This window comes from Sinohyriopsis cumingii, chromosome 13 (genome assembly GCF_028554795.1).
Source record: "Sinohyriopsis cumingii isolate HCF-2022 chromosome 13, ASM2855479v2, whole genome shotgun sequence".
Classification (NCBI taxonomy): Eukaryota; Metazoa; Mollusca; class Bivalvia; order Unionida; family Unionidae; genus Sinohyriopsis; species Sinohyriopsis cumingii.
In genome coordinates this window covers 21,527,062-21,545,807 of record NC_142973.1, presented here as the reverse complement: position 1 = coordinate 21,545,807, position 18,746 = coordinate 21,527,062, and the positions used below count along the sequence as shown (strand labels likewise).

Here is an 18,746-nt window from a genome sequence, read left to right as displayed (position 1 = left end):
TTTTACATCAAAAGACTTACAACAATGCCTGCTTGGTCCTAGATCAAAATGGTGCCAATCTGATATACAGTATGTCCACCACAACAGAAACATCCACCTCAGATGTGGGAGGGTTCGATCCCCAACCAAGTCGTACCAAAGACTTTTAAAAATGGTACTAACAGCTGTCTCGCTTGGCCTTCAGCATTAAGAGGTTAGTGTTAGGACTGGTCAGTCTGGTGTTAGGATAATGTGACTGGGTGGGTGCTACCTGTCTGTGGCATGATGCCCAGTGCTAAACATCACTATAAAATTCAACATCGCAGACATAGTAGTGATATGACTGAAAAATTGTTAAAGCTATGTTAAAAATCCAAATCACATCATGACACAACACATCCTCAAAACTTTTAAAAGTCCTGTTTTTCTACATCATTCACTGTATTTTTCTGAAATTTTGGGATAATATTACATATATCAAAATTTTGTACATTTAAATGGTAGGGGTTTGTCTTGTCATCTTAAGCAGGTGGTATTATTGTAAACCTTGTCGAAGAGCTATCATATAGTTTTTGAAAATTACAGGGTCTATTTTAGATTGCACGATTCTCAAAAATTGTTCTGAAGATCAAATGAATGCTGGAAAATTGCACATATTTGCTATTAATACCTTTATTTTTTTACCTTTAAATCTCTTCTGTATTTAGAAACTTTTTACATTTTTATTAAATTTAAGCAGACAATTTACCTCCTACATTTTCAGTTTTGGACCCAGCACATGTCTTCTATATCAGTGGCTATTTTCAGTTGAAATATTATGATAATAATACTCTGTCTATAGTTTGCATCCTGCTGTACTACAATTTCTGTCTCGCCCGCTTAAGCAGAAAAGAAAATTATGCTGTTCACAGATAAGACACACATTTTTTGTCATATGAGTGAAAGTTGGATCAACAAGACTGTTTTTTTTCAGGAGTTTGCCCAGTGTAAATTGGAGTGGCCGCCAGAGTACACTCTTGAGAAAACCCTTCCCTTGATCACTCTTTGGGACATGCTGAACCTAAGAACAAAAGGGATTGGGAAGTGTCAACAACAACACTTACAGCCTGAGGGGTTTGTAATTTGTTGTATTTGAGGAATTGTGGACATTAATCATGATTTTCTTGCGCAAATTGAGTTTTACCAGCAACATGACAGTGGAGTTGGTATGAAGGATATTTTTAGCAATAAAAGTGCTATTTATGTTCTCTTATCCATCACTGCAAGATTGTTAGCCCTGGCGTAACAAAACATATAGAAAGTTTGTTTTAGATAGTCATTGCTTGTTGCTTTACGTAACAGATATAGCTGTGAGATGCCAATGTTTCCAACAGTAAATTGCAAATTTTATTTATCAAAGATTTTAATGTTTAGCCAATCAAAAACCCTGTTACAATACATTCATTATAACTTACTTTCATTATACAATAAGTTGTATCAGCTTCTATCAGCACGCTTGAAGCTCAAATCTTGGTGGTCTTTGATGTGAAAGAAACCAGAGATTTTAAAAAGTTACCAATTGATTGGCATCCCTTTTCTCATGTATGTCACACATAGAAGTATTGAACCCAAGTCAGTTGCAAAGCATGTGTGCTACTTCTGCACTGTCTGTAACTCTAAGAAGTTTGCAGGGAATTGCACTATTGCAAAGAGTTATTCTAATTGTATTAGCATCTTTGGATTTTCTCAGTGAAGTGGCAAGTGATATAGAGATGAGTTTGGTCTGTCACACTCTATTTTCAGAGCTTAACGCCAAAACTGTTCAAGATTCCCAATGAAACCTGTTTGCATATATGCAAGTGTTGGGCATGTACCATTTGCTATTCACCAGTCTTTAGTTTAAATATTTCTTTCGTAATGTTGTCATCCATTTGAGTATCCATCCATCCATTACCTGTGTATATTATCCAGCTTTAATTTCAGACTAAACTCCACAGCTGTTTTAAAGATCTCTGAAATTGGTACATATATTAGACTTCCTAGCAAGTTTGAATGTTGTTAATGCATTCATCAAATTGTCTGTTCAGTCATTCACACATTCATTTCACACTCCATAACCATTCAGAGTATCTTTATGGAACATGGTACACCTATTAGACAAGATGTTCATTTTGCAATTCAGTTTTTCATTTCATGTCATCCATTTTTTGTCCATTATTGACGCTTTCATTTCCAGACCAGAACTCCAGAATTGCTCGAGATATCTTTGCAAAACTTTATATGCATATTCGACTGGGGGTCAAGTTGAGCATATTTTTGTTTTTGATATGCATTTGTCCATTGGTCTATCTTTCCATCCATCTTTCATACTTTGTTTCTAGAGCAAAATCCCAAACTGTAAATATTTCTCTATGACACTTGGACACTATATATATATATATATATATATATATATATATATATATATATATATATATATATATATATATATATATATATATAATGGTCCCTCTTTTGAATTGCCCCACTGACCAATAGCCACCTGCTTTTCACAGCCAGAATCCTTTTGGCACCAATGAGTCCGTGTTCAAAATCACCGCTCTAATGTGGCCAGAATATCAATGCAAAAAAATGCCAAAATTATGACTCACAAGCAGAAAAGATTGGGGTTTACAGATGGAATAATGAATATTTATTGATTTCTAAACACATTGACATTTGTTCAGCATACTGATAAAGTAGCCTCTTTTAATTCTTACAGTGTTAAGAAATCTGATTATCCTTACTTGTGTGTGTTCCTTAGGTGTCCGATTTTGTCACCTTAAAAATTTCAGGCTGTTAATACCATCCTGTAACTATGAAGTATATTCATGGCTTCTCTCTTAGATTACAATATGTATTAGAAAGAGCATCAGACTATATCCAGTCAGCCATGTGACAAACTTGTATCCTTTTCTAAACACGCGTTTTATGTAATAGCTAAGGAGACAGGAGTAGTAACTACAATTTAGTTTGAAAGTATTGCCAAGGAATAAGCTGTTGCACAATGAGCACAATGTCATCAGTTCGAAGGAAAATATCAGTGCAATTTGACTAAATGAAAGGAGTCCTGTGATCATCGCTATGAAATTTATGTTAAATAGATGAAAATAGCACATCAGTATACATTTTGATGCCGTATAAAACTAGTATGGATGAGAGATGATGTCTCTGTCATTACCTTGACCTAGAAGATAATAGTAATGGTTTTCAAATGATTCTGTTAAAATATTTTAAATGGTTTTGCACTGTGATTGGTGGTTATTCAAAATTATTTTAATATCAGTTTAAAACAATAATTCTGTACCATGCATGCGATTTTTAAATGACAATGTAAAATATTTAAAATTAGACTTTTCTTTATATGTCTTATATATGTGCGTTCCCCTCTTGAAAGGCCACCCATCTTATAAAGCCACTTTCCTGCTGCAGAAGGGGTGGTCTTATAAGAGTGGGGCAGCTATGTGCATGTGTGTGTGCGCATGACTAGAAGTCATCCGTTTCAGTATCTGTCAGGTATTTTTCATCCATCTGTCCATCCATCATTCACACACTTGTGCATGTGTGTGTGCGCATGACTAGAAGTCATCCGTTTCAGTATCTGTCAGGTATTTTTCATCCATCTGTCCATCCATCATTCACACACTTGTTTCTGAGTCAGAATCCAAAACTGTCAAGATATAAGCTGTTATATCCTGATTCATGAAAGTTGGTGAGGAGATACATTGTGATGAGTATACTACGCCCTTATCACAGAAGTAATTTACTGTGACCTTTATTTATTTCTTTACTGACTTTGGTAAAATTGTGTTTTAAGGTATTTTTGCACATTTTATTTTTGCTAGCCATATCATACTAAATGATTGTATACATCTATTAGTACTCTTGCCACAAAAGAATGCCACTTTGACCAAAATTTCACATTTCAGTGGCTAAGGTTAAGGTTTGGGGGTTAAGGCAAACCTAATTAGGCTTTTGGTAACCCTATAGCCATACTGTTATATTAAATTCATGAAATTAGGTGATGTGATGTATCTTGATGAATACTGTACTTTCATACAGAAGTAGGTCACTGACCTACATTTCTTGTTTCACTGTTTTGGTTTTGGTTTCAAAAATGTCTATGCAGATGATTGTATTCAGCCCTATTAGTACCACACCCTTACAGTACAATGATATGGTGACCTACATTTAACACTTTACTGGCTTGTGATTTTGCATTTATCTCATGACCACATTGGTAAATTAAGTTTTGCAATTTAGCTGATGTCCACATGGATTATTGGCATGCTTTGTGCATATTGAGCCTGTATATAACTTGGTATGCATCTTTATGAGCACTAGTCCCTCATTTCAGTAGTATATCAGTATTGACCATATTTTATGCTTCACTGACTTCAGTTTCAATAGTATGTCAGTATTGACCATATTTTATGCTTCACTGACTTAAGTTTAATTTAGTGTTTGATGTTCACTTCTCAGGATTGTTCATTCTAATCTCTGCTACTACACCACCTTCCTAATACACCACTAAAAGAGGTTCATTGTGACCTGTTGCTGTGTATGTTTAATTTGTATTGTGCTTAGGTTTTTGACCATGATTGTATGTTATATATATTTAATTTGTATTATGTGATTGACTTTAAGACATTATTGAGGGTAGAGTTGGATCTAACTGACTAATGTCTTTTTTGTATATAAACGACATATAACATAATTTTTGTCAAAGATTGTAGATTATATATTAAGATTGTCATTATTTGTGACTAAACATGTTTACTTGGATCTATGTTTAGGACATTGGTATTCTCCTGGTTAAAACCTAGTCTACCTGATGAATAATGTTTTTTACTAAATTTTTAGTAAGAGACTTGACTGTTTTGACAACTCTGAATGTTTTGGAAATGAATTTGATGGGAATATAACCCTCATCCTGGTTATGTTATTTTGTCTTTTTTATTTATAAAGGTAGTGATAACCAGAAGTAATAATTCCTATTCTAACATATGAAGTGGAATCAATTTTTTTAATTATGTTCAGTTTTAATTTGAGAAGATTTCTTTCTTAAAATTCTTTGAAATTACAAAGTGCTCATTAATAATTTCAGACTAAATCATTATTTAAGGATTATTGTGATACATCAAGACTTGGCTTATCAATACTATTTCACTATTTCAGGTTATTGGTGCATCAGCACATGCAAGGTTGGAATTCATTCAGAACACCACTTGAATTAATTTCGAATACTCTATATATTTTTTGGATTTGTGATAGAACTTTTAGAACTGTTTGGGATTTAATTCACAATACTGTCCATTCTTATCAAGTTTTCACTTTATATTCTTGGGAAATAAATTATTTGTTGAATTTGAAAAAAACTTGTTGGTTTTCACTATTTTCTGTTACATAATGTAAGAACAGAGTCATAACACTATTTCATCTTTTACATATGACTTAAAAATTGGATTGATTATGTATGAGATGTCTCTAGAAATGTATTTGCATGAAAAATGAGGTTGCAAGATGAAATCTGCATATATTAGTATCATTTCTTGTTGCAGAATTGTCAAGACTCGTGTAAGGCAAGGTGTACCATGTTTTGAGGTCAGGTGGAAAATGCTAGGTATTTACATTTGATTACTCAACCTTGTGTACCATTCCATTGTTTGGTCAACTCAACTCAAGTGAGCATCCATTATAAGGCTTCCTCAACAATAGAGAGATATGGTTGCTCAGTTGGTTGAGCAGCAGATTTGTAATACTTGGGTCAGAGGTTTGATACCCACCTCAGCCAGCCCAGGTTTGCTGCCTTGGTGTGTACTGGGGAATAGCATGATATACTATATTGAGTGTATGTGTTGGGGCACCATAAAATAATTTTTAAAGTAATTTTTGTGTGCACTGTATGTTCTGTGATAAATATTTGTTTTTGATGCAAAAGTTTTGAGACACCTTTTCAATCATCAAGTCAATGCTTAGTTTGTAAAATGATTAATTGTAGGAGACAGAAATGCAGTAAAGTTGAAATTGAAAATAGTAAAATAAAAAACCAGTCAGTGTTATTTTTTTCACACCATTCATACAAACTGGAGACTTTTGAGGATCAAACTTTGATCAATCTTGGGTAATATTTGAAACTCTTGGTATTTGCTGTACATGCATATTACAGTAAATTTAAATATTTTTACATTTTCTTGCCACTATTCATATCAATAAATAGATATAGACTACTATAGTATGCAAACATGTTGATGCTGTTTTCAAGCATTTTCCACCAGGTTTGGGGGTGGAAATGCACGCCACAGCTTAGTGAGAATCCTTTTCATATGTAGTATACATAGAACCGATAAAAGTCCATGATGTCTTGGGCTGTCTTGCCAAATCAGCAGGCAAGAGATGGTCATGAATTTTGATGCCACAACTGTTTCTTGTGCGCTAAATGGCAAAGTTCACTTGATTTTGCCCAAACTTCATCTCGTGGTATGTGGTTTTGGAATTATCCAGTTTTCTTCCACTTGATGAAAGGTACTTGTTGACTGCATCAATAAATCTGATCTGGATTAAAGCACCATCCCACACATGTTGAGGTTGAGCAAGAGTTTGTGAATCATTGCTTATAAAGATGCTACCCATGCTGTATTTAGTGTCACTATTAAAGCAGAGTACTTGTAGCAGTGCCATTAGTGCTAGTTTTGACAATGCATGAATTATCCAACCCTCAAAATGGTCCCGTGGCTCTACAACATGAAATAAACTGACTCAGGTATGCGCATTCCTGGAGAATTCTTACAAATCAGGATGGTTAAACATTTCAGCTGCACTTGGTAACACTTTTTTGTCATAGAGGATCCTACCACCCTTCTCAATAGGAATTACAGCCTGAAGACACTCGGAAAAGCAACACAGATAACTCTTTCAGGAATGAAGAGGGGGTTATATGCGGCAAGATGGCTGGACAGTATCATGATCACTGAAGCATAGACAATCAATCTTGGGAAAGGTCAACCACTTCATGGGGTTTCATCCAGATTTATTCTGTGGACAAGACATATAACTGCATTCAGACCACCCATATTTATCAACATTCCACATTTGTAATCTGTCTTGATAAGATCAACACAACTGGGGATATTCTTGATAGGAAACTACTAGTTTGGTAATTAGTCATTCAGTCTCCCAGGGAAAACCACATTGACACAGATCATGTGAAGGTGGCATCCATGAACTCGTGATGCATATATTAGTTGAGAAACAAACACCAGTTAATATGCTTGAAATTTGTCATATGACAACAAGCATATTATATATCTATGTGGTACTGGCTTCTTTGATGGTGGTGCATCAAGATTTTCCTGGCCATCACCTCTGTTTTTATCAGAGGCCTAAATCCCCCAGCCATAATGTTGAAAGTCTCCTGACTCTGTCAGCACACATCTGCCATATGATATGGCCTTCCTATAATGGGCAGAAAAAAATGTGAAGCCAAAGTGGTCTTTTCTTGCAGCCACTAATTTATGACATTCGAAAAGCCTGTAGCTGTGCTATTGCCCTTATTGAAATGGCCTGCATGTTTAAAGTAGAAGGCCATGAACTAATAATATTGCTGTTAACAACTTCGTTTTGATGAGCTGCATATATACCCCTTTCCACCACAACCAGGGTTCCTATAATCAAAGTTCTCAAAGGCATCAATAAGGAAGCAGCCAGTAAACATTTCAGCAAATGGATCTTCTAGAAAATATCTACATAGGTGCAGACGAAAAGATCAGCAGGCAAAAGATTAAAATTACAACAGACAAAAGGATATCTGTCAATTCTAGGGCAGTCACTCTGTTTTTTGTACTTTGACTCTTCCTGGACAAAATTAATTCCATTCTGTTACGACCATCCGTAAGAGTTATTCCTTCAGTTAATTTGTTTGAATTCAACCCTATGGATGAACCGAGAAATTCAAGAATAATTCAAACTGTACACACCATCTTGTGTTTGAATTGACCACCCACCCCCTAACTGGAATTCCTAGGGCAAAATGAAACACTAGGAATTCTGAACTACTTGTTAGTAGTTACCGCCAAAGAATGAAGTGCAGGTAACTGCTTGTGCGTATATGTGTATGTAACCAGTTTTTACTCAAGACCTTCACACAATTAACTTTCATACCTGAGAATTGATTAATGCAAGCTAACAGTTGTCCCAAACTAAATAATAGAAAAAAATGAGTCCACATGCAGGGCTTGATCAAACAGTAGGTTTTAAGCCTCAGATCCAGTTCCAAATCCAAATCCAAATCATGTACGACCATGGCTAACAACTCATGACTGACCCCAAAGTGTACCTGCACAAAAAAGATAATGTTCATTTTTAATAAATATATGTCTGTGTCATCATCCATCCCTTTGTGGAGACTATCATCTAATTTCTCAGCTCATATATTTTCCAGATTTCTTTTACAGTCAAAAACATTACATACAGAGAAGTCCTCTGGTTATGTACTCTTCTCAACATGTATTGAAATTCAACTGTGTATACATAAACCAGATAACACATCACTGAATTTACATCGTCATTCTTCCCTTATAAAATGATTATAATGTGCAAGTAACATGAATATTGCTGTCCAGTTTGTATACACATTGTGTTTTGACAAAAATCTTTTAAATGCATACATGTTAAAATTTACCATACAAAGGCCTAAATATTTATCTACATTTTATCATTAGCAGACGACCTAAATTATACAATATTTAAACCTTGCCTTTTTTATTGATAATATTAGAATGCTGTGGACTGATGAGTTTAAAAATAACACCGCATAATGTATAATCAGTATGATCATGGTAGGATGTGAGCTGATTTTCGCTGAAAAATAAAAATCCAGTTTTGGGTCGGCTTTGTGAGTGTGTTTCTGCCAGCTGGACAAATAGTCTTTTGGTAGGGTGAGTGAGTAAATAGTACCATTTTGACTTGGAAAGTTCCCCCCCCCCAACAACAACAACTCATAATGGTATTCTGCCCTCCCTCCCCCACCCCCGCTACTTAGTTTGAGATGTCTTCTTCTCATTCATATAATTTTTCGTATTGTTTTATGTGTCATTTCAGGTTATATGCATGCAGCCATAGATGCTCAAAAATTGGTCACCATAGAAACGCAGGAGTTGTTCCAGAAGTGTTACCCTGAGAGTGTTAAACAATTTCAGTTACATCAGGAGCAGAAGGCAATTTCCAAACTGAAAGGTATTTTAATGGTAGAAAATGTATTTTAATGGTAAAAAGGTATTTTAATGGTAGAAAAGGTATTTTAATGGTAGAAAATATATTTTAATGGTAAAAAGGTATTTTAATGGTAGAAAAGATATTTTAATGGTTTTAAATTAATATCTTACAGTGTGAGTTCATTTGTTTGCTTGGGTTATCAAATTTCATGGTTTTACAAAAATATTACTTTTTCGTAACTTCTTAAATTTGTGGATGGGAAAGGATTCAGGGATACAAAATCAATTGTCCAGCAGTCTGGAACAAATTGAACATTATTGCTGGGCAGATAATTGCAGCCTGCCCAGACTGTATTTGTGAAGAAGAATTTTCAGATTACAGTCCAAGAAAAAATGCTAAAAGATCAGCATTTACATACTGATCTCGTGCCTTTGCAGAGTGGTGACATCAAGAGTATGACATCATCAATGTGCATGGCATGACAAATTACATAATTGTTCTTACAAATAATTTGTACATGTGTTTCAAGTTTTATTTTTATTCATCCTTAAGGCCAGGTGAGCTTATGTTATTACTGTGTCCATAGTCTGCCAACAATAACTTGTTACCACTCTGGAATCCATTTTTCTGATCTGCTTTCAATCAAACTTAGCACATGGAAATATTTCATCAATATCTCTGACAAGTTCAGTAATGATCAAGATCTGTATACATTATCTTGCATCAGATTGGCTTACCTTCCGACCACTCTGAAGGCCATGTTTCTGATCTACTTTTTGTCAAACATGGAATATGTTCCTCTATCATTAAGATCTCAGATGAATTTGTTAATGAGCAAGATAAATGCTTACTATTGAGGTGATCATGAATATGATTGGCTGAGCATTTCTGATCTGATTTTCAACAGACTTGGATTATATGCTTGTCTTAAAGATCTTGAACATATTTGATAAGTAGTGAGATCCATGCATAATAATAAGATAATCTTGCATCTGATTGGCTGACCATTTTACCATCCTAGAAGACAAATAACTGATATGATTTTGATCAGACCTGGAATATATGCTTGTATCATTAAGATCTTGGACAAGTTTGGTAATGAGCAAGGTCTACGAATGAAGTGATCTTACATTACATTGGCTGACTTTGTTGCCACTCTGGAAGCCACATTTCTGATCCAGTTTGTATCAAACTTGAAATATGGGCATATACCATCAGGTTTTTGTGTGAGTCTGATAATGTGCTTGGTCCATGCATATTAATGAAGTAAGCTTGCATTTGACTGGCTGTGCTTGTTACAATTCTGGAATATTTCTGATCCAGTTTTGATCAGACTTGGAATATATGCCTATATCTTAAAAAATCTTGGATGAATTTTGATACTGAGCAAGATCTACCAATATTAATAAGTTGATCTTACATCTGATTGACTGATTTTGCTATCACTCCAGAATTCGTACTTGTCAGAAATTCATCAAATATATAATGCATATATAAACAAGATATTGCATCAGCTTGACTGTGCTTGTTTCCACTCGAGAAGCTGTATTTCTGATCCAGTTTTGATCAAACTTGGTTAGTAGACCATAATCACCAAGATCTTGGATGAGTTCAGTTATGAGCAGGATCCATTCATATTAATGATGTGATATTGTATCAGAATGGCCATGTTTGTCAACATTTTAGTGACTTTATTTCCGATTATAATTGGATTTATATTGCCATTGTCATCAAAGACTGATTATAATTGGATTTTTATTGCCATAGTCATCAAAGACTGATTATAAGTGTGAGATTATGTATGTTACTTATGACTAATCTTTGGAAAGAAGTTTTATTAGATTATAGTAAAATCAACGATATGAAGTTTGGGAGATGGTTCACATTGGTTTTGTCCTTCCAATACTACATAAACCTGCTTAGTGGAATGGATAACTGCTAAGATATGTAATCCAGGTGTGCGATATCGGACCCACTTTGGGCCTCTTGTGTTAAGCGTGATGCTGATTTGCCAGCAATATTGGTTACCATTACTAAAAATAGAGGAACCTTCAAACTGCTGAACAGAATTTGATGGAAAGCATTGTAGCATTAAGGCCTTTATAGTTTGTATGAATGATGCCAAATCAGCATTAAATATGTTGACTGTTTCTAGAAATTTGACAAATCTCTGACTTCTCAAAATCCACTGTTAAGAATTTAACAAAGTTTGACAGAAAACATTTTTGCATGAATGCCTTTCAGTTATATATAAATGATGCCAGTTTTACATCCAGTCTGACTGCCCTTACCAAAAATAGACAAATATTAGTTTTTTTTCAAACAAAAATTAACAATATTTCAAAAACCTCCATAACCAAATTTGCCAGAAATCATGACATGAAGATCTTTCAAATTTATAGAAATGATGATAGATACATTAAGGCTGTTCCATTTAAACATACATGGTACCCAGGGAAGGCAGTTTTAAAAAAAAGATATGCCAGGTACATTGATTTCACAGAGTTCATATTAAAATGATAACAAAAATTCTAAATTGCATCTGTGGGTGAGTACCCCACTTTAAAAGTGCCTTCCAAGGTTTCCATGTATGTTTGAATGGAACATCTCTTATCAAATAAAGACATTGTTGCTATAAAAAAATAGAATTTTTAAATAATGTGACAGAATGTGACCAGATTCAACAAAAAATTGGTCCTGCCTCAAATATTACTGGTGTTGACTAAATATAGAAATACTTTTAAACAACATATCAAAAACCATGCTGAACAGAATTTTATCAAATTTGACAAATAAAACATCTTAGCAAGAAGAATTTTCAAGTTCTCCTTCAGCTTTGGCTACAGTACTAAAAGAGAAAACTTTAGGCTTCTCTTCAAAAGTGTTCAAAAGAATTCAACCAGATTTGACTTTTAATAACCTTCAGTTTGGCAAAAAGATGCCAGTATTATTTCTCTTTTCTACTTCCAGCACTCATTGCATAGGGAATCTGTGTCCTTTTGGCACATTTTTAATTTTATCAAAAATGCTTTACATTGTAGGAAAGAAGAAGAAAGCTCACTGCAATCCAGACTCCCATGAAGTGGCAAATAGCAATTATATGAAGCCTGAAGAGTCAGTTTTTGATGACAAGAATTGTGATGTTCATTTGATGTTCACAAGTTCACAGCCAGTAACAGAATCAGAAACTTCAGACCCTTTGGATGAGCCTGCAGTTAGAAAGAAAAGGTCAGGGAAGTTCAGATCAGGGTCAACATCTGGATCTGGTGCAGAACCTGTATCAGTGAGAAAAGATGTTGTGAACAAATTGTCACCCATAGAGGATGGTGTGAACACAAACGGTAAAGAAATCTTTTCAGATGACATGACCTTATCTGATCTCATAAAGAGACTTGCTTTGAATGTCAAGTGTCAGCAAGTCATTACTGATCAATCTGACAACAAGAACCAAAGTGACAGTGAAGAAGATTATCTGGGTTTGCCTTTGAGTCAGAGACTGATTAAGAGGTCTCAGAATGCATTATTTAAAGTTGAGAAAGTGCAAAATGTCAAGTCCATTACAAGGACTCACAAAATGGCAGATGATAGAATGGGGGTCACATTTGATTTTCCAAGGGTTGTTCCAGTGCAAGAATTTACAAGAAAGTTGTCTGGTCAAAACATTTGTGAAATGGATGATGATAATGAAAGTTTATTCAGTGAAAGAAATGAATCTAAAGCATATACTAAAAGGCACAGAGACTTTGAAAGTACTAAATTGGATTCCTCTAAAAATTTGCACACTGTCATACCAAATTTAAATCATTGCATTAAACAAGGTAATTGTCATGAACTAGAAAACTCTGATAAAAACATCTGCCACAAGTCAGGCATTCAGGTGGCAAATCAAATGGAATCAGCAATATTACACAAAGTAGAATTATCGCTCATGGTACCATATACAATCAGCCAATGTGGAATGAGCATTGAGTCAGTACTTAGTAATACAGATTGTGTTGATGGGTGTCCACATAAACAAGAACAAGTAGATAAGCCAAACATAAATGATGAACTGTCTGTAACAAGTGTGACCAGTATTCAAAAAGCTATTGAAGGTATTTGTGCTCTTGTTCCTGAGGAAGAGAATAACGACAGCAACGTCAACACAGATTGTTGTAAGAGTTCTCCAAATTGTAGTGTTGATTTGTTCACATCTGTGGATTCTGTTGTTCAAAGTCCTGTAGACTTTATCCTGCAAAGTGATAAAATAAATCAGGAACACAGTCAGATTGTTCAGTCTGAAGGTGAAGTGAGAACTAACAGTTGTGTTAGCCATAAGGCAGATAACTTCAAGAGGAATCCAGACGAGGTAGAAAAGGGTTCACTTTTAACATATCACAGACCTGGGCTATTAGATTCCTGCAGAGCTCTACAGGATCTCAACACTGATGGGAATAAACTCTTGAATTCTGAACCCACCAAGATGGAAAGATCTGTTATTAACCTGAATAATTCAAGTGAAATTCTTGATGATAACAAAGAAAATATTCAGAATAAAGTGAAACTAGGTATTTTCAAATCAAAATGGACAGAGGGATCTCAAATTTGCAAGGATAATTCAAGTGAGAATTATCATGAGGGAAGAGAAAATGCACCAAATAGGGTGGAACTAAAAGTGTTCAAGAGAGATTTTCTGAGTTTGGAAAGTAGATGCAGTGAGAATAATGATAAAGTAATGTGTAGGAATGTATGCAATCAGAAAAATCCAAATGAAAGGTCTCTTATAAACTGTGATAGTACTGTGCAGTTTGGAAACTTTAACATAGAAACATCAATACTAAATAGCCCATGTGAAAGTTTTAAGGAATCAGACATTTCTGGATTTTCAGATTTGGACAGTGACTTTCATGATGATAAATTTCAGGACCAATCTAAAAACAGTTCCATGACAGCTGAGCTCGTTAAGAAGCATCTTGATTCTCCAGATGAATTTAGTTTCTCTTGCAAGAATTTTAACATCGGTGCAGTAGATGATATTGAGAAGAAATTGCTATGTAATGTTGATTCTGTTGTTCAGAGTCTTGTAGATGAAGTAGATGAGAGTGAGAGTATAGACACAAGGGACATGGGACTGGCTGAGAGATTAAGGAGGCGAATGAAAGATTCTAAGGCATCCCAAATTCTTGATCTTTTGAGTTCACAGATTTAATTTCCATACTGTAATTTTCTTAGGAGCAGCATGCATAGTTCAGTCATTGTCCTCAATATTATGAAAATTTATTCATATTTGCCATCCCATGCCTGGGATTAACATAATTTTTGGAGTTTTTATTGTTATGGCAAAGCAGGTTAATAACCTGAAATTTGTGTTCTGTATTTTTTTTTTCAAATATTTTTGACCTTTTTTAATTGATCAAATAACTTGACATTAAATTTCAGTGATGAATTAACATTTTGTAGCTCACTTAAGCATATTTATGCTTAACCAGTTTCGTACAAGGCAGTATTCACTAAGGTCAGGGATTATGACTTATAAGTTTAGAAAACTTGTTCTCCTAGATTAGCATGTTCATCTGATTGGAATTTTCTACTGGTGGACACATTTTTTAATTGGCATAGCATTTAATTTTTACAGATTTTAAACTGCTTTTCATAATCAGCAATTAAAACATTGCTTAAAATTCTTCCAGTAAATAGGTTTAAATATTCAGAAAATTAATAATGTTCATCATGACATTATTGCTTCTTTGGATTTACCAAGCCTATATACACAAGTCTATTTTTGCATGCTCTTCAGTGAGTGAAACAAACTTGCATGGATTGCTTGTGGTTAGCGGCATGTGCCTCATGACTAATAGCTTTTGCCACAGCTATGAAACTAGTATCCAGAAACTAGGGAGTATGAGAGCAGCGATTTTTAAAGTGGTGATGTGTATTATTGAAGTAGAATAAAACAACTATTACTGAATAATGTAGAAGCCCCGAGTGGTCTAAAGCGCTCTCCATTATGGATCACTGCCATCTCACCTCTGTCTGCATGGGTTCGAGTCTCGAATTCAGCCAGTATGGGTATGTGAGAAAGATTGCCAGTAGCTTCTCGTGGGTCAGTGGTTCTTTACGGGGTTTTCCCGGGTTCTTCTTCCACAATTAATACTGGCCGCCATGTATAGTCTATAATGTGCTAAAAAATGGCATTAAACCCAACAACAACAACTGTTACTGAATAATGTAGCCTATACAGTTTTGCAAAATGCAGATTTAGTAAAGAGTGCATGAAATAACTAAAACTGGTCCAGGACTGTTTCCTGGAATCTTACTGACTGCATTTTAGAGAGTTTTAAAAGCTAAGAGAACAACTTTCATTCTTTTGCTTTTACAAATTTAACCAATGATTTATGATTTATCGTAAGTATTCAGTTGGAATTATCCATTTTATAATTTAGGTACAGTTTGTGTATTAATTGTCAAAAAATTAAACATGTATTTTATATTCCCATATCTCTTTAAATCAAAATTTCAGTGCAATTATGAATTATACTGTTTTATTTTTCATTTCTTTATCCCCCCCACCAAAAAAACCTTTAGACATTTTACCTCTTTCAGAATCATTTAAATGCAATTAACTGTATACTGGCCAAGATAATAATTTTGTATTTATATTTTTTGATTGTATTTACAATAGAAATGAAGAATTTTAATTTGTTAAACGACATGTACATCTTGTTTTTTCATTTTAAAATATTTTTGAAACCTGTAGATAACGGACAATTAAGGGTCATGACAACAGATGTCCTTTACATACAGGACCACTACTATGAAGTGCTTTACTTTTTTTGCAGTAATGACTGCAAGTGTTCCATAAATATGAAAATGTAGAGGTTCTTAGGCAGGGTTCTTCTGAACAAATTTAAATTTCAGTTACTTTCAGTAACAGTTAAAATACAACACGGACATAATCAAATAGTAGTTAAACTAAACAATGAAATGCACATTAAGTTTAAACTTAAACAAGAGTTGTACTGGAAATATTAAAGAAGTAAGATGCATTAGATTTTTAGTCCTGGTCATCAACAACTGATTTTAAATTTAAAATGATTCTTTAAGAAAAAACATTTCCACACAGTTAGCCTGATGTAGAGGTCAAAGGTAGGCATAGCATTAATTTGATTTGAACACTTAGTTCAGTATGATAGATATAGCAACAGTTATAGGTTACTGCATTTGTATGGGAAAATAGGAATGAGCTTTTGGGATGGAATACTGCATGACCTTGGGAGTGCAGTATATCCATCCGACAAAACGAGTTCATATTTTCCCATACAAATGGTGTAACCTTTTCATTATATGCTCATTTTCTTATTCTAGCTAAGGTTTAATTATATAAACAAAATACACTACAAGAAACAACGTAAATGAATGTATGCCATATTCCAAACTAAATACACAAGCGCAGATTAATCATTACACAACAACAACATTATTAATGCACACATAACTCCGCCCAAATAAATTTGAACTTGTCGCACACTAGACATAAGTTTTGAAAGAAAATGGCGTTTTTGTCTACTTAAAATTGAAATTTGGAGTCATATTGTGCATGAATGCACATTGCAACAAGTTTTCCATTTGATCTGGAATGAATAGACTTACAAAATTTCATGATTATGGACTGGATTCATCGGTGCAAATTGTACATGAAATATGTTGGATTGAAGCAGTGCGGGAGAAGCGTGTTTACATCTGCAAATGTGTTTGTTCTGTCATTGACTATTTGAAATCATAATGTGGGAAAAATATGAAGTGTTTCAATTGCAGTTATCAAAAAGACACTTTTGAATGTAATGTTTATTTCATTTTGAGTGCAGTAAGGAGGATGTAATTGCACTCGGAATATAGTCAAAATTACAGTACAATTTTGAAATGTGTAATCAAGCTTGAGAATTCGTGACATGGCTCATGTAATTTGGATTTGCAAAACTAACAAAGTACATTTTGAGGAAATTCAGAACGTAAAACTGTAAGTATATTTTTTGCCATTCTTATTACCAGCTAAAGGAGACAGTTTATGCCTTTATAACTTAAATGTTATTTGTAGATACCAAGCAGTTTTATTAAATCTAGCGTCTATCGCCAAAATCTGAAACATTGCATCAAAAAAGTTAACACGGAATGTATCAAAGCAGCTGGTATGTGCCAGTCCACGAAACATCTGCTTTAGTTCATTCAGAAACAAATTTAATCAACCAAAATGTAAAACGTCTGCTACACGAGAGTACATGATTTGTTTACAAATTAGTTCTAATACACTATTGGGCACACGTGTTCTGTGTGTGTGTACAATATGAAGGTGTGCAATATCATAAAATACTGAACTATTCTGACAATGTAAAGTTAATGGAGAAAAAAATGAGCATCTAATAACTACTGATATTTACTCTGATGATAGTATGTCACAATACGTACTCAAACTGTTGATGTAGAATGAAACAAACTAAATGATATGAACCATGCAGAATTAGACATTTTTGGATATGTTTTGTGTCCATTTGCATGAAGTAAACAGCAAGGCCCCTTACAATAATTTAATCCCTTTTCTGCTACTATTTGTTTACAGGATTTATATTGGTCACTCTTGTTGAAATCTTTTGATGGGTTATAAAGGTGTGCGGGAAAAGTGTGTGCATTGACGTAGTAAATAGTTGAATTAATTTAAACATTGGTTTGAAAGCAGAGTTGCCTTGGATTCCAAGGGCAGGAGATGCCATTTCACTCATCATTCTGATTTAGGGGACACCCAATATTTTAAAGTGCTAAAAATATTAGATATTCTTATTTGTGTCAGCTACCTTAACTGTCATCCAAACCACTTTAACACCTTTAGTTAAAGATCATTTGCCGATTGACAACAGTAGCATGTATATAGATAAATGATGCTTTTGATATTTATTTTTTCATGTTGTTTTTTTCTTTCTTAATTCTTTTCACATTACTGTGTTAGAGGAAGATAGATAAAAATGTTTTTTTTTGTATGTATATGGAGTTGACTTATTTCTGGTATATTGAAGTTTTTGTCTGAAATTGTTTAAAAAAAAGTAACAAGTTATTGATAGCATTGTGTATGGTAAACAAAAACTATATATATATGCTTTACATGGTCAGGAGTTTACACTTTTTTTAAAATTTGTACAAATGGAAAAAATAGACATTAAAATATTATCTGCAAACTATTGATGATTTGGAGATTGGGAAAAGTGTCAAGTGTTTGATTACCTTAGAGAAAGCAGTGTTATATATATTGTTTACTGGACACACATTTTACTGAAGATAAAATTTATCAGAGCTCATTGTGGTTTTGAATGTTTTTCTTACCTGTTATATGAAAAGTTTGCATTTTATGTAGTAATAATTTTGAATAGGATATAAAAGATTGGTAAAGGGATCCTGATGGTAATTCAATTGCACTTCACATAAAAATAGATGAAATTGGTTCTAATTAATAGTTATAGGCCAGATAATTAATCAATGTTCAGACTCTTATAATAGTATTAATTAGAAGT

The 18,746-nt window shown here is 33.9% G+C and overlaps 1 protein-coding gene across 1 annotated transcript in view; it reads left to right on the top strand.

The window, feature by feature from the left end:
- Positions 1–18,533, top strand: part of LOC149785038 (uncharacterized) — a 47,303-nt gene extending 28,770 nt beyond the window's left edge. The window contains exons 8-11 of the mRNA XM_089978744.1: positions 953–1,092; positions 5,559–5,620; positions 9,097–9,231; positions 12,252–18,533. Of these exons, the coding sequence (XP_089834870.1) occupies positions 953–1,092; positions 5,559–5,620; positions 9,097–9,231; positions 12,252–14,398 (2,484 nt within the window). The 3' untranslated portion in view covers positions 14,399–18,533. The remainder of the gene's footprint in view (positions 1–952; positions 1,093–5,558; positions 5,621–9,096; positions 9,232–12,251) is intronic.
- Positions 18,534–18,746: the final 213 nt, after the last annotated feature.